This window comes from Hemitrygon akajei, chromosome 16 (assembly GCF_048418815.1).
Source record: "Hemitrygon akajei chromosome 16, sHemAka1.3, whole genome shotgun sequence".
In the NCBI taxonomy this organism is placed as follows: Eukaryota; Metazoa; Chordata; class Chondrichthyes; order Myliobatiformes; family Dasyatidae; genus Hemitrygon; species Hemitrygon akajei.
The window spans coordinates 67,790,136-67,805,938 of NC_133139.1; the positions used below are offsets into that span (position 1 = coordinate 67,790,136).

At 46.5% G+C, this 15,803-nt stretch overlaps 1 protein-coding gene across 1 annotated transcript in view; it reads left to right on the forward strand.

Moving 5' to 3' along the window:
• Positions 1–15,803, forward strand: part of LOC140740139 (uncharacterized) — a 155,826-nt gene that overhangs the window by 30,783 nt on the left and 109,240 nt on the right. Inside the window, exons 4-5 of the mRNA XM_073069075.1 lie at positions 962–4,287; positions 5,510–5,851. Of these exons, the coding sequence (XP_072925176.1) occupies positions 962–4,287; positions 5,510–5,851 (3,668 nt within the window). The remainder of the gene's footprint in view (positions 1–961; positions 4,288–5,509; positions 5,852–15,803) is intronic.

Genomic DNA, 15,803 nt, shown 5'->3' on the forward strand with positions numbered 1-15,803 from the left:
GAACCTAGAAGTGGGTGGGCTACAGCGGTGGAAGGCCATGAACGTACACAAATACACTCAGTGGCCACTTTATTAGGAATCTCCTGTACCTAGTAAAGAGGCTGTCCGAGTGTATATGGAGGATTTGGATGTGAATGTAGCAGGGACAGTTAGTACATTTGTAAATGACACAGCATTAGTGGGGTTTTCGATAGCGAGGGGGTTAGTCGTAGGCAACAGAATGATATTGATCAATTGGTTGTCAGAGCAATGGAAGATGCAGTTTAAGCCTAAGTGTGAGGTGATACCTTGCAGCATGTTCCACGCACCCACCACACTCTGTATAAAAGTGATTTGCCCCTGATCTCCCTTCCTATACTTTCCATCAATCACCTTAAAATTACGCATCCTCATTCTTGGTCAGTACATTACGTAGTGTAAGCATTACGGAGAAAAAAAAACACACAAAAGCATCGTAGCCTTGATGTGGCCCCCTGAGATGATCAAAATTGTTTATTGTCATTCCTCAGTACACAAGTGTAAAGGAGAACAAAATGGTTGTTCCTCCAGATCTGATGCAGCATAAATAACACAATAAAAAAGATAAATCTGAAAGTAATCCAATGAAACAATGTGCAAGCAAATATTTGATGTCCTTGCCATTGCTCAAGAGGCTTCCCCACCCAACTCCTGCCCAAATCTTAACATTTGATCTGGACTTCACTTAACATCTGTGATTGATGGAGGAGGGATGTAGTCTTTTCAAAGACTGAGACTGGATTGTATTGCACGATTAATGAGTTGTGGGTGGAGCCCTTTGTACTGCCACAGTGGTATCGCATGCTCGCTGCCATTGGCCTAATGCAAAGCAAGGGGTGGGGAGAGGGTTGCAGTCACCAGTCACCTTGCTGCAGGCACACGCACAAAATAAACAAGAGTCACTGCTCCCGGTAACGCTGTCTCGCTCTGTTTCTGTGGACAGGTCAAAGATGGATGAGCACTTCGCTGAGCAGTGTGTTGATGGCAGCACAGAAGCAACCAGTGCCTCGGTGGCCAGCTACGCTCCAAGCCTCTGCCAAGCTGCGTCCTGGGACAGTGCAACGTCCATGAGGGCGGACGGTGTGGGAAGCCCCACCCTGTCCGTGGGAGGGATCTCTGCGGGGTGTGATGTTGAATCTTCAGGGGCCACCTCAGCTCTTCAGTTAAGCAGAAATCCTTCGGCTGTCGATGGTGACCCTCCTGTCCTCTCTGCCTCGGGCAGTCCTGAGGGGCCTGGACCAAGTGGCCAGGTGGTGCAGGCTGCTGAAGGAGAAACTGAGACAATTCCACCAGCATACTCTTTGTTTGCTGAGAAGGAGAGATTTCAGGGAGGGTTTGCTGGTCAAAATGGTGATGTCTTGACTGAAGGTACATCAGTCCAAACACATCTGACATTGAGTCCATCCAGACAGGGTCAGCGCAGTGGAGAAGGTCTGGAGTCACCCCCAGCCGATTCCCCCGGCCTTTTCTCGCTACAGGTTTCCATGGCGAGGGAGGAGCACTCCATTCCCCGTTCAGCCTCAATGGAGTCCTTGTGCAGGCCAGCAGCCAAGACATTCAGGAAGGAGAATCTGGGAGGACCAGGAGAAGATACGAGGGCAAGTTCCGGCTCTGACTCCGAAGGGACATCGGAAAGGCTCCATTCCCCTGAAAACGAGGAGACAGCTCCCTCCAAAGAGTCAGGAGCACCAGAGTCGGCCTCCTCATCCAATGTGTCAGCTTTGGTTGTCAGCCAAGAACCAGATTTGAAACAGTTGGACGATTGTCCAGAAATGCCTGAAAAAGCCCAAGCAGAAGTGCGGCAGGAGTGTGAGAACGAGGAACAAGGCACTGAGGGGCGGCAAGACTGGGAGAGCCAAGAACTTGTGGTAGAATGTGATGCAATTTCTAAAGAGGCTCTACCCCCACTTTCTGGTTCAGGGTCGGAAGAACCGTTAGAGCCGCGAGCTAACCTTCCAGACCAGCTCAAGGTCAGTAAGCACCAGAACGTTGCCACAGATTACCCGATGGAATGCGCCAAACCAGTGGAGGGACAAGTGGCGGCCAGTGTGTGTGATGGGGTGGAAGGTTCCCCACTGACATCTGCTGAGGTGCCGGGGAAGGCCGGAGCCTTTGGCGAACCCGTCCAGCTTTACACCTGCACCAAGTGCAGCGTTTACTTCCAGGTCAAGGGGCACCTTCGCAGGCACATGCTCGACCACTTTGATGGGCAGGGCAGCGAGGGCTCGGTGGGGGGGGCGCACCCTTTCAGTTGCCAGGAGTGTGGCTATTCCTTCTGTGAGCCGGCATCCCTCCAGTCCCACATGAGCCAGCACCAGGCGCGCAGGGTCAGCTTCATGGAGGCCATCCAGGAGCTGGCAGAGCCCCGAGCAAAGGGCTCTATCCGCACCACGGGTGCCAGCCCCCCCTCGTCACTGGGGGAGCACGAAGGGGTACACTCCCACCCGGGAAAGCTCTGCAAGGCCCAGGCGACAGCGGGCAAAGAGCAGCAGGAGCATGGTTTGCTCCTCCAACCGGACGTTTCTCGGGAGGTCAGTGTTCCGTGTCCGCCCGGCCCCAGGCCACTGCCTCCGGCCCCGAGAGGAGAACCGCATGCGGGCAAGGACTATCCCCATACCCGCCGGGACGAGGCAGGCTGTGTGAAGCTGAGTCAGCCGCCCCTCTATCAGCGGAAGCCCGGCTGGCCCCTGGGCAGAACAGCTTGGCTACCCGCTCACCAGGGGTCTGGGGAACCACCCGGACCTTCTGACAAATGGGAAAGCCCCCAAAGGTTCCTGCCGGGCATTCCGGAGCGAGTGCCACCACCTTCCGCTGCCAAGGACCTGTGCCACTATCGGGCCAGGCAGCCCCTGCTGCAAGGCGGAATGAAGAGCACCGGTTTCAAAATGCACTCAGCCATAGGCATGGCCAGGAAGGTCCGTCCGCATGTTGTCCAGTACACATCACCCGTGGGCCTGTGCCAGTACCCTGGGTTGCAAGAAGGTGCCAGGCCGGCCCTTCTCCCCTTGCCTGAAGAAAGTTATCATCCTCAAAAAACTGACTCCACTGCCGACCTGCACTGGAAGGGAATGGAGGCGGGCAACGAAGTGGGTACAAATCTCGGAGCCACCTTAACCTACAGGAAAGTGGTGATTGACCACTTCTTGCCCAGGATGAGTGGCAGTGGCCGTGCAGCCCACAAAGATTTGGAGACAGGAGATGCAGAAGCAGCAGTGGGAAGCAGAGCCTGTCACGCTCCGGCAGAGCCTTGGCCGGAGGATCCCGAGCAGAAGGCACCAGGGTCAGCAGGGCTCGCTGGTGGTGCCCGAAGCCCTCGTGTGAGGAAGAGAAGGAAATCTGGAGAGCCGTCTGCAGCTTCCTGCAGGCCCAGAGCAGTGAAGAGGCGCACGAAGGAGATGCTGGCAGCCGTCAACATTCCCTCAGACCTCCCTGTCGACCAACGGCAGCAGCTGGTGAGAATGACGCCATTAATATTGCTGGAGAAAATAGACAACCAGTCAGAAAGCAAACCGGCTTCGGAGGACCAGGGGCTGGAATCCAATTTAGAACCATTAGGCATCTGTCCAGAGAATGAACTTGCAAATGGTCTTTCACAGGAGCCGACAGAAACCCATTCAGTTCACAAACCTACAAATGTCTTTTCTCAACTTGAACCCATGGACACCCAATCACACTGTAAACCTGCCAACAACCATTCGCAACACAAGTCCATTGAAACCCATTTGTATGACTCAACAGAAGACCAATCATCATGTAAATCCTTAAACAGCCACCCACAACACATATCTTTAGAGACCCATTCACATGAGCCCATGGAGATCCATTCGCTTTACAACCCCACTAATAGCCATTCACTGCGAGAGAAAATGCATTCACGTTGTGAATCTGTCTGCAGCCATTCACAGCCTGATGTCTTGAGCAACTGTTCACAGTCTCACCCCTTCTCTGAAGAAAGGGAATTGGATTCTTCTTTGGAAGTGCAAGCTGACAGGGCGATCTTCTGGGAAGTACCCAGTGAAGATATGACAATGGATCTGATGAAAAAGTCAAAAGATCTTTTGAGCCGGAACTTATTACGGATGTTTCCATTAGAAGAGAGAGAATGCCCCTACTGTCCGGATAAATTCCACACCGGGATTGGCCTGGCCAATCATGTGCGAGGGCACCTCAAACGGGTTGGCATTAGCTACAACACACGCCATTTTGTTAGTGCAGAAGAGGTCACAGCTATCGAAAAGCAATTCTCGTTACAGAAGCTGAAGAGGAAAGGTAACTTCACTTGCATGTACAGTGCATTGACTAGATTGTTGTGTGTACCAGTTGTGATTTACACGCAGCTGCCAAGTTTGTAAATGTATGTGTAGTTTAGTATTTAGATTAACGAGTCCCTCATTCAGGCTGTAGCTCCAGTGAGCTCTGTGGTACGTGAAAAGAGGCAGATGATGATCGTTGCCCACTCCACCTTCCCAAGTGAATTCTGCAGATGAGCAACACACCCACACACCCACGCCCACACACACACAAAGTGCTGGAGGAACTAGCAGGTCAGGCAGCATCAATGAAGAGGAATAAACAGTCAATGCAGCCTGACCTGCTGAATTCCTACAGCACTTTGTGTTGGGTTCCAAGTTACATGTTTGTTCCCAGTGATGTTCAGCCTTGTAGACTGAACTTGGGAAATATTGCTTGTAGTGTATGCCTTGGAAATATTCCATATTCCTTGTAGTCTTTGGTTAACAGGTATCTGTTTATCTCAGTTTTAAGGTGGATTGTTAACCTCCCTCCCAATTTTTGCCAAAGATTTCTGCGGCTTATGCATTTCTAATGTTATCCAACAACGCCGCTGAAAGATCTGATTTAATTTTTTAGAATTTGCAGTCTCTCTTGTGTGACTTAATCTTCGGGAATCCAGTTGCAATTCCAGTAGATGGTCACTGCACTCTCTCCAGGAGGGGTCCTTCCCAAGACGCAGTGCCCGGAAGTGAACACAGAAGCCCAGGTGCCCTCTGCACATGCCATGGAACATTTCTGTGAGAATTACTGCTGAGTAGCCCATAGTTGGAGAGCTGATTTACTGGGATCAGTTAGGACATAGGATGTACAGCTCAGAAACAAGCCCTTTGAACCATGTTGTCTGTGCTGGATTGAACCAAATCTCTTCTGCCCATTTATGATCCATATTCCTCTATTCCCACCACACTTACAGCTTCTTAAACACCGCTATCATATCTGCTTCTGCTACTCCCCCACCCCCCCCCCCCTCCGTTCAGGGCCCCCACCACTCTTTGTGTAAAAATAGAATATGCCATACACATCTCCCATAAATTTTCCCCCTCTTGCGTTAAATGAATGAGTTAACGAAGGAAAGATGTGCATGGGATTTGGAAAAGTTATCAGGGCAGGTGTGTGTGTAGGGAAGTTTACTTGGATTGGTCATTTAGGAAAAGTTTTTTCACTGCGAGTAATTTTGCTCCACTGTTCCCTTTCTCAGCCCTTAAGTTCCGTGGTGGTGTCGTGGAAAAGTGCAACCTGTGTGGTGCCAGTTTCGATTCCCGGGCGGGCATGTCAAGCCACGCGCGCGCTCACCTGCGGGAGCTGGGCGTGATGACCTGGAGTGCGACCAGCTCCCCCATTGACCTGCTGAATGAGCTCCTTCAGGACCAGGCCCCTCCCAGCCTGACTGATGGCCAGCCCGTCCCAGACGGTGCCTCTGCGGGAACCCCCACTCACGGGCCAGGAGCCACGGCAGGGGGTTCAGAGGCTCCGAGCCCCCGTCCACTGGGTAAACCCTTCGCATCCATCAACTGCAGCTCACCACCGCCAAGAAACAAGGGTGAGTTGTACAGTAAACATCGTGTCTGTGTGAAATATTGTAAACTCTTCTTGTGTATTGTTACCGTGGCTGTTGCTCTAATATCACTCATCTCTTCCAGGAACACACATGCTCAATTTAGTCACATAATTAGCCCTGTGGGAATAAATGATTGTTGTGCCAAGATTTATGTCATTAAGCTGGAAATAGTGCAAAGAAGATTTACAAGGGTGCTGCCAGGACTCGAGAGGCTGAGTTATAATGAGATTGAGCTAGCTGGTACGCTGCACCAAACCAGATGGTAATGACTGACATGAGGATGGTGGCAGTGTAGAATTGCACTGGTACGTTCTGGGGAAGGTGGAATTTTACCAACTGTCTCAAGTACATCCTCCGCTGAGCCTTTTTGTTACTGAGGGAGATATGGTTCTCCCTCATAAGGCTGTGTGCAAAGATGATGCCCAGGAGCTCGTTGGTAATGAGTGGGTGGAGAGGAAACACATTTCTCCTGACATGAATATGCATCTTCACGGTTTTGAGGGCATTCAGCCGTGAGTTGTGGTTACACATGGACACGAGCCCGTTTACTTTCTCAGCCATTGGAAAGCAAGCTCTGAGGACAGCTTACAGAGGGAGATTAAAAGTTTAAGTGAGTGGTCAGGAGATAGGCAAATAGAGCAAAATGTGGTGAAATGTAAACGCTTGCTTTAAAATAGATTACTATTCTCAGTGGCCACTTTACTAGTTACAGGAGGGTAATAAAGTGGCCACAGGAGTTGAAGGCAGTGTGATCTGCTGCTGTAGCCCATTCACTTCAAGGTTTGACATATTACGCTTTCAGAGGTGCTCTTAGACCATAAGACATAGGAGCAGAATTAGGCCATTCAGCCCATCGAGTCTGGTCCGCCATTCCATCATGGCTGATCCTGGATCCGTGACCCTAATCATCTCCTCTGATGATTGTGCCTTGACCAATCAGGAAACTACCAGCTTCCGCCTTAAATGTACCCAAGGACTTGGCCTCCACCGCGGTCTGTGGCAGAACATTCCACAGATTCACTACTCTCTGCCTAAAAAAATTCCTCTTTACCTCTGTTCTAGAGGGTTGCCCCTCAATTTTGAGACTGTGCCCTCTAGTTTTGGATACCCCCACCACAGAAAACATCCTCATCACATCCACCCTTTCTAGTCCTTTTAACATTCAGTAGGTTTTAATGAGATTCCCCGGCATTCTTCTAAATTCCAGTGAGTACAGACCCAAAGCTGCTAAACGCTCCTCATATGTTAATGCCTTATGCCAAGAATTATCCTTGTGAACCGCCTGTGTACTCTCTCCAATGACAACACATCCTCTCTGAGATATGGGACCCAGAACTGTTGACAATACTCTTAAGTGTGGCCTGACAAGTGTCTTATAAAGGATCAGCATGATCTCCTTGCTTTTATATTGTATTCCCCTTGAAATAAATACTAACATTTGTCTACCCTGCTTGTTACTTCTTCAAAGAAGTCTAACCGATTTGTCAGGCAGGATTTCCCTTCACAGAATCCATGCTGATTTTGACTTATTTTATCATTAGTCACCAGTTACCTGGATTATATGATTGTTCCTCAGGATAAAGTTAGTTTGAAGACTGATACTCATTAATAATAGACTCCAATGCTTTCCCAACCTCTGAGGTTAGGATAACTGGCCTATAACTTTCTTTCTTTTGCCTTCCTCCCTTCTTAAAGAGTGAAGTGAAATTTGCAATCTTCCAGTCCTCCAGGACCACGTGGTTCTTCAGAACCAGAATCAAGTGGTTCTTGAAATATCATGACCAATTCGTTTATTATCTCTTCAGCAACTTCTCCCAGGACTCTGGGACGTAGTCCATCCAGTCCAGGCGACTTATCCACCTTAAGACTTTTGAGTTTGCCTAGCACTTTTTCCTTTGTAATAGCAATGGCACTCACTCCTGCTCCCTGACCCTCACAGACTTCGGGGACACTGCTAGTGTCTTCCACAGTGAAGACTGATGCAAAGTACCCATTGAGTTCATCCACCATTTCGTTGTCCCCCATCACTACCTCACCAGTATCATTTTCCAGTGCTCCAATATTAACTCTCACCTCCCTTTTACTCTTTATATAACTGAAAAAACTTTTAGTATCCTGCTTTATATTATTGTCTAGATTGCCCTCATATTTCATCTTTTCCCTTCCTATAGCTTTTTTATTTGCCTTTTGTTGGATTTTAAAAGCTTCCCAATCATCCAACTTCCCACTCACCTTTCCCCGAGTAGGCTCAAACACAAACTGCTCTAAAAAGTCATCTCGTAGGCATTCAACAAATTCCCTCTCTTGCGATCCAACACCAACCTGATTTTCCCAATCCCCTTGCATATTGAAGTTCCCCCATTACAATTGTGACATTATCCTTGTTACACGCCTTTTCCAGCTCCCTTTGCAATCTCAGCTCCACATTTTGGCTACTATTTGGAGGCCTATATATGATTCGGCTGGTGGCGCAGTGACATCAGCGCCAGACTCCGGAACAGAGGTTCCTGGGTTCGAATCCAGTCGGGCCATTCCCGAGTGCACTTTCCATCAGTGCCAGGTTGAGTGTTGAGCTCAACTCGACCTCGTAAAATAAAGGAAAATACTGCGAAATATCTGTGTGAGGAATGGCGTGCCAATAGTCTTTCATTCCGCGCCTTGTAAGGCATGAAAATGCCCGACGCTGGCATCATCATCATTATATATGATTCCCATAATGGTTTTTTACCCTTGCAGTTTCTTAACTCCACCCATAGAGGTGACATAGCATTCTCTGACCCTATGTCACCTCTTTCTAAGGATGTAATTCCATCTCTTACCAGCAGAGCCACACCACTGCCTATGCCTTCCTGCCTGTCCTTTCAATACAAAGTATATCCTTTAATGCTAATCTCTGAACTATGGCCTTGTTTCAGCCGTGTCTCAGTGATACCAACAATCGTCATACCAACAATCTCTATTTGTGCCACGAGTTCGTCCACCTTATTCTGAATGCTAGGCGCATTTAAGTACAGCGCTTTCAGTCCTGCATTCTTAGCCCTTTTGAATTTTGCCTCTGTGGAACAATTTAACTCTTTACTTTGTCTGCATTTGTTCCCAATCATGTTTACATTCATGTTACATCCATCATCTACCTGTAAACCTGCTGCCTTATCCTCAGCTCTATCATACTGGTTCCCCCCCCCCCCCCCCCCCGCCATGTTACTTTAAACCACTCCCAAAAACTCTAGTAAACCTGCCCACAAGAATATTGGTCCCCCTCGGATTCAAGTGCAACCTGTCCCTTTTGTACAGGGCACACCTGCCCTAAAAGAGGTCCCAATTATCCAGAAATCCGAATCCCTGACCCCCTGCTCCATTTCTTCAGCCACGCAGTTATCTGTCACCTCATTCTGTTCCCATCTTCACTGTCACGTGACACGGGCAGCAATCCCGAGATTACTAATAAAGTCTGCACACTGCTAAGTGTGTTTTTAAATGTTGCTGCTGTAACGAAAGAATTTTCCACTTGGGATCAATAATAATAATTATTATTATTATTATTATTATTATTACCACCGCCACCCTTGAGGTCCTGCTTTTCAGCTTCCTTCCTAACTCCTTGTATTCTGTTTTCAGGACCTGTTATCCTGTTTTCTGTTTTTGTTATCGCACCATTCTCTGTAAACTCTAGCCTGTAGAGTTTACAGACCCCCTCGGTTAATGGTAAGGCTCCACGGCATAAAAAAGGGTTGGGAACCCCCTGTATCGAGAGACTGTGGTACATGAAAATCACAGGAGGTCAGCAGTTTCTGAAATACTTAAACCCACACTCATGCCGCAGTCAAAATCACTTGGATCACATTCCTTCACCATTCTGATGTTTGGTCTGAACAACAACTGAACCTCTTGACAATGTCAGTGTGCTTTTATGCATTGTGTTTCTGCCGCATGATTGGATGATTAGATGTTTGGATTAACGAGGTGTACAGATGTAACTAATAAGGTGGCCACTGTGTATTTAAATGAAGAAAGACTGCAGTAAGCTGTTGCCCGATGGAATCTGTAGACGTGAAATACGAGGGGTGATTGATATGTTCGTGGCCTAAGGTAGAAAGAGTCAATTTTAGAAAACCTAGCACATTTATTTTTCGACATAGTCCCCTCCTACATTTACACACTTAGTCCAGCAGTCGTGGAGCATACAGATCTTGGACCTTCAGAAAGTGTCCACAGGTGGGTGATTGATAAATTTGTGGCCTAAGGTAGAAGGAGTTAATCACTCAAAGAGTTGACCTGCATGTGCATGTAACAAGAGTTGTATATCCATATGCTCCATGCCCGCTGGACTAAGTGTATAAATGTGGGAGGGCACTATGTTGAAATATAAGTGTTCTAGGTTTTCTAAAATTGACTCCTTCTATCTTGGGCCACAAACTTATCAATCACTCCTCGTACAGAAAGCTAATATGCAGGTACAGTAGGTAACCGGGAAAGATAAATGGGGTTATTTCAAGGGGATTGGAGTATAAAAGTAAGGAGGTATTACTGCAGAAAGACCAATCTGCTGGAGGAACTCAGTGGATCAAGCAGTATTTTGGGTGCAGGAAAGAGATTGTCAATGTTTTGGGTTGAAACTCTGCATCAGGACTGAGAGTGGAGAACGGAGATGTCTGGTCTGAAGAGATTCAAGATTCATCTTTATTTATCCAGTGTACATTGAAACGTACAGTGAAATGCTCATTTTGTGCTAACAACTAACTAGGGCAGCCTGCAAGTGTCACCACACATTCCAGTGGGAATGTAGCATGACCGTAATGCTCAGAAGAACAACGCAGAGCAGAGCAGAGCAAGCAACAAAACAGCAACAGCAAAACAAGCCCCGCCCCTCCCTCCCACCCACCATGCACACACACGATGAATGGAAGGTTATTGGTAGGACAAGGGCCCAAAGTGATTGGTGGACTGAGGAGGGGTGGAGGGTGATGGACAGATGGAGCCAGGTAGGGGAGGAGGAGGGGTGGAGTTGGGAGATAGAGGCAGTGGGATGACAGATGAGGTCTTGTGGTAGTATAAAGCTACATCGAGAATGCTCTATCCAGTTATGGTTCCTTTATTTAAGGAAAGATGCACGTTAAGCTTGTGAGCAGTTACTTGAATGTTTGCTAGAACATTCCTGGATAGGGCAGGGTAGTTTTACGAGGGAAGGGTTGTCTTACGAGGAAAGGTGAGCAGGTTGGATCTGCATTCTTCAGCGCTAAGAAGAATGAGAGCTGAGTTTGTTCAGGCATGTAAAATTTTAAAGGGGGCTTGATGGGGTAAATGTCCCTCATGAGACTGGAGCACGTATCTCTGAATATGAATCCACCCTTTAAAGACTGAGATGGACCTTTGAACGAAATTGAGAGATTTTACCTGGGAATGTGAATCACAGGTTATGGGAATAGGATAGGGAAAGTAGACAGTCAGTCTTGGATCTGACATTCTCTAATTGTCGGATCAGGATTAAAGAGCCAAATGGTGGTCTTTTGGTGAGGACACCTAAAATATTTATTTAACTTGCTCACATTTCCTTATTTGCTAATTTAATTTGGAGCAAGTTTTTATTTTACACAGTGGTGGGTGCCTGGGATGCATTGCCAAGGAAGTTAGTGGGGGCAGATACAATAAAGGTGTTTAAGAAGTTCTTAAATGGGGACGTGAATGTGCGGAGGATGGAGGGATATGGACATCGTGTAGGCAGAAAGGATTAGTTTAGTTAGATGTTTAATTGTGAGCCTGTTCCTGTGCTGTATTGTTCTGTGCTCTACTAATGTCTTCATTTGCTATGTAAGAGACTCCCATTACCGTTAGCCACATTTTAATGTATCTATGAATATTTCATAGTTGCTAATATTCTTCTTTCCCTTTTATCAATGACTTTACTGAAAACTGAATTTTCCCAGTCCTCGGGTTTACTGTTTTTTTGGCAACATTATATGACCTCTGATTCAATAATGTCTTTAAATTTTCTTATTAGCCATAGCCGGGCATTTTGCCTTTGGTTTTCTGTGCCTTAAAGAGACAGATCAGATGAGATAGATGCTTTATCGATCCCAAAGGAAATTACTGTGTCACTGTAGCATTACAAGTGCACAGATATACAAATATTAGAAAAGTAAGAGGAGAGAGTTTAAACTAGAATTGCTGGGGGGTGGGAACTGAACTGAAGTGACGGAGGAAAGGGAGGTTGGCTCACAAATAGAGAAGACTTGGACACAGTGCAAAAGGGAGGATAGGCAGGAGATAGAGAAGGGACGTGATCAGAACGATGGTTTGAGATGTGTCTATTTTAATGTGAAGAGTATTATGAATAAAGCAGATGAGCTTAGAGCATGGATCAGCACTTGGAACTATGATGTTGTGGCCATTACAGAGACTTAGATGGTGCAGGAACAGGAATGGCTACTTCAAGTGCCAGGCTTTAGATGTTTCAGAAAGGACAGGGAGGGAGGCAAAAGAGGTGGGGGCATGGCACTGTTGATCAGAGATAGTGTCACGGCTACAGAAAAGGAGGAAGTCATGGAGGGGTTGTCTACAGACCCTTTGTGGGTGGAAGTTAGGAATAGGAAGGGGTCAATAATTCTACTGGGTGTTTTTTATAGACCACCCAATAGTAACAGGGATATCGAGGAGCAGATAGGGAGAAAGGAGTAATAATAACAGGGTTGTTGTGGGGGGAGATTTTAACTTCCCATTGATTGGCATCTCCCTAGAGTGAGGGGTTTAGATGGGGTGGAATTTGTTGGGTGTATTCAGGAAGGTTTCGTGACACAATATGTAGATAAGCCTACAAGAGGAGAGGCTGTACTTGATGTGGTATTGGGAAATGAACCTGGTCAGGTATCAGGTCTCTCAGTGGAAGAGCGTTTTGGAGATAGTGATCACAATTCTATCTCCTTTACCATTGCATTGGAGAGGGATAGGAACAGACAAGTTAGGTAAATGTTTAGTTGGAGTAAGGGGAAATATGAGGCTATCAGGCAGGAACTTGGAAGCATAAATTGGGAACTGATGTTCTCAGGAAAACGTACGGAAGAAATGTGACAAATGTTCAGGGGATATTTGTGTGGGGTTCTGCGTAGATATGTTGCAATGAAACAAGGAAAGGATGGTAGAGTACAGGAACTGTGGTGTACAAAGGCTGTTGTAAATCTAGTCAAGAAGAAAAGAGGAGCTTATGAAAGATTCAAAAAACTAGGTAATGATAGAGATCTAGAAGATTATAAGGCTAGCAGGAAAGAGTTTAAGAATGAAAGTAGGAGAGCCAGAAGAGGCCATGAGAAGGCTTTGGCAGACAGGATTAAAGAAAGCCTCAAGGCATTCTACAAGTATGTGAAGAGCAAGAGGATGAAACGTGAGAGAATAGGACCTATCAAGTGTGACAGTGGAAAAGTGTGTATGGAACCGGAGGAGATGGCAGAGGTACTTAATGAATACTTTGCTTCAGTATTCACTACGGAAAAAGATCTTGGTGATTGTAGGGATAACTTGCAGCGGACTGAAAAGCTTGAGCAAGCAGATATTAAGGAAGAGAATGTGCTGGAGCTTTTGGAAAGCATCAAGTTGGATAAGTCACCGGGACTAGATGGGATGTACCCCAGGCTACTGTGGGAAGTGAGGGAGGATATTGCTGAGCGTCTGGTGATGATCTTTGCATAATCAATGAGGACTGGAGAAGTTCCGGAGGATTGGAGGGTTACAGATGTTGTTCTCTTATTCAAGAAAGGGAGAAGGGATAGCCCAGGAAATTATAGACCAGTGAGTCTTACTTCAGAGGTTGGTAAGTTGATGGAGAAGATCCTGAGAGGCAGGATTTATGAACATTTGGAGAGGTATAATATGATTAAGAATAGTAAGCATGGCTTTGTCAAAGGCAGGTTGTGCCTTACGAGCCTGATTGAATATTTGGAGGATGTGAAGAAACGCAGTGATGAAGGTAAAGCAGTAGATGTAGTATATATGGATTTCAGCAAGGCATTTGATAAGATACCCCATGCAAGGCTTATTGAGAAAGTAAGAGACATGGGATCCAAGGGGACATTGCTTTGTGGATCCAGAATTGGCTTGCCCACAGAAGGCAAAGAGTGGTTGTAGATGGGTCATATTCTGCATGGAGGTTGGTGACCAGTGGTGTGCCTCAGGGATCTGTTCTGGTACCCTAACTCTTTGTGATTTTTATAAATGACCTGGATGAAGAAGTGGAAGGATGAGTTAGTAACTTTGCTGATGACACAAAGGTTGGAGGTGTTGTGGATAGTGTGGAGGGCTGTCAGAGGTTACAGTGGGTCATCGATAGGATGCAAAACTGGGCTGAGAAGTGGCAGATGGAGTTCAACCCAGATAAGTGTGAGGTGATTAATTTTGGTAGGTCAAATATGATGGCAGAATATAGTATTAATGGTAAGGCTCTTGGCAGTGTGGAGGATCAGAGGGATCTTGGGGTCTGAGTCCATAGGACAGTAATAGTGCTACGCAGGTTGACTCTGTGGTTATGAAGGCATACGGAGCATTGGCCTTCATCAATCGTGGGATTGAGTTTAAGAGCCGAGAGGTAATGTTGCAGCTATATAGGACCCTGGTCAGACCCCACTTGGAGTACTGTGCTCAGTTCTGGTCGCCTCACTACAGGAAGGATGTGGAAACCATAGGAGGGTGCAGAGAAGATTTACAATGATGTTGCCTGGATTGGGGAGCATGCCTTATGAAAACAGGTTGAGTGAACTCGGCCTTTTCTCCTTGGAGCAACGAAGAATGAGAGGTGACCTGATAGAGATGTATAAGATGATGAGAGGCATTGATCATGTGGATAGTCAGAGGCTTTTCCCTAGGGCTGAAATGGCTAGCACGGGAGGGCATAGTTTTAAGGTACTTGAAAATAGGTACAGAGGAGATGTCAGGAATAAGTTTTTTACGCAGAGAGTGGTGAGTGCTTTCGGTGGCGGTGATGGAGGCGGAAATGATAGGGTCTTTTAAGAGACTCCTGAATGGATACATGGAGCTTAGAAAAATAGAGGGCTATGGGTAAAGCCTAGGTAGTTCTAAGGTAAGGACATGTTTGGCACAGCTTTGTGGCCAAAGGGCCTGTATTGTGTTGTAGGTTTTCTGTGTTTCTGAAGAATAAAAAATAAGTTACCTCAACAGTCTAACAGGAGGGGTTCTTCACTTCCCCGGCTGTAGCTTGACTCATTCTAGAACCTAATGGCCAAGGGTAAGAATGACCTCATCTAGCGCTCTTTGGAGCAGCACAGTTGTCTCAGTCTGTTACTAAAAGTGTTCCTCTGTTCAGCCAAGGTGGCATGCAGAGGGTGAGAAACATTGTCGAGATTAGCCAGGATTTTCTGTAGGGTCCTTTGTTCTACCACAGCCTCCAGTGTGTCCAGTCTGACTCCTCTAACAGAGCCAGACTTCCTAATCTGTTTATTGAGCTTGTTGGCATCACCTGTGTAGATCCCACTGCCCCAGCACACCACCGCATAGAAAATTATACTGGCGACAAGAGACTGGTAGAACATATGATGGAGAGCCCTGCATATGTCAAAGGACCTCAGTCTCCTCAGGAAGTAGAAGCAACTCTACTTAATTAATAAAGTGATATTTCTTTGTTTTCTTCTATGTATTAATATTATCTATGTTAACCATTGCTTATTAAATTAAATGAAATTCTTTGACGTAATTTACCATCCAGCTACCTGAGACAACTCATACCTCTACAGTTTGTTTCATTTAGATCTAAGACTTCGATTTCAGATCAGACTAAACAGTTTCGAATCTGTATATAAAATTCTTTCATATTGTGATCGTTCTTCCCTGCAGGCCTCTTAATTGCAAGATTATTAACACTTCATTGTGCAGTGTAAGAGCCTGAAAAGTAATGGTCTATCTCTTCACAGAGGATGAACTCATCTTCTGCAAG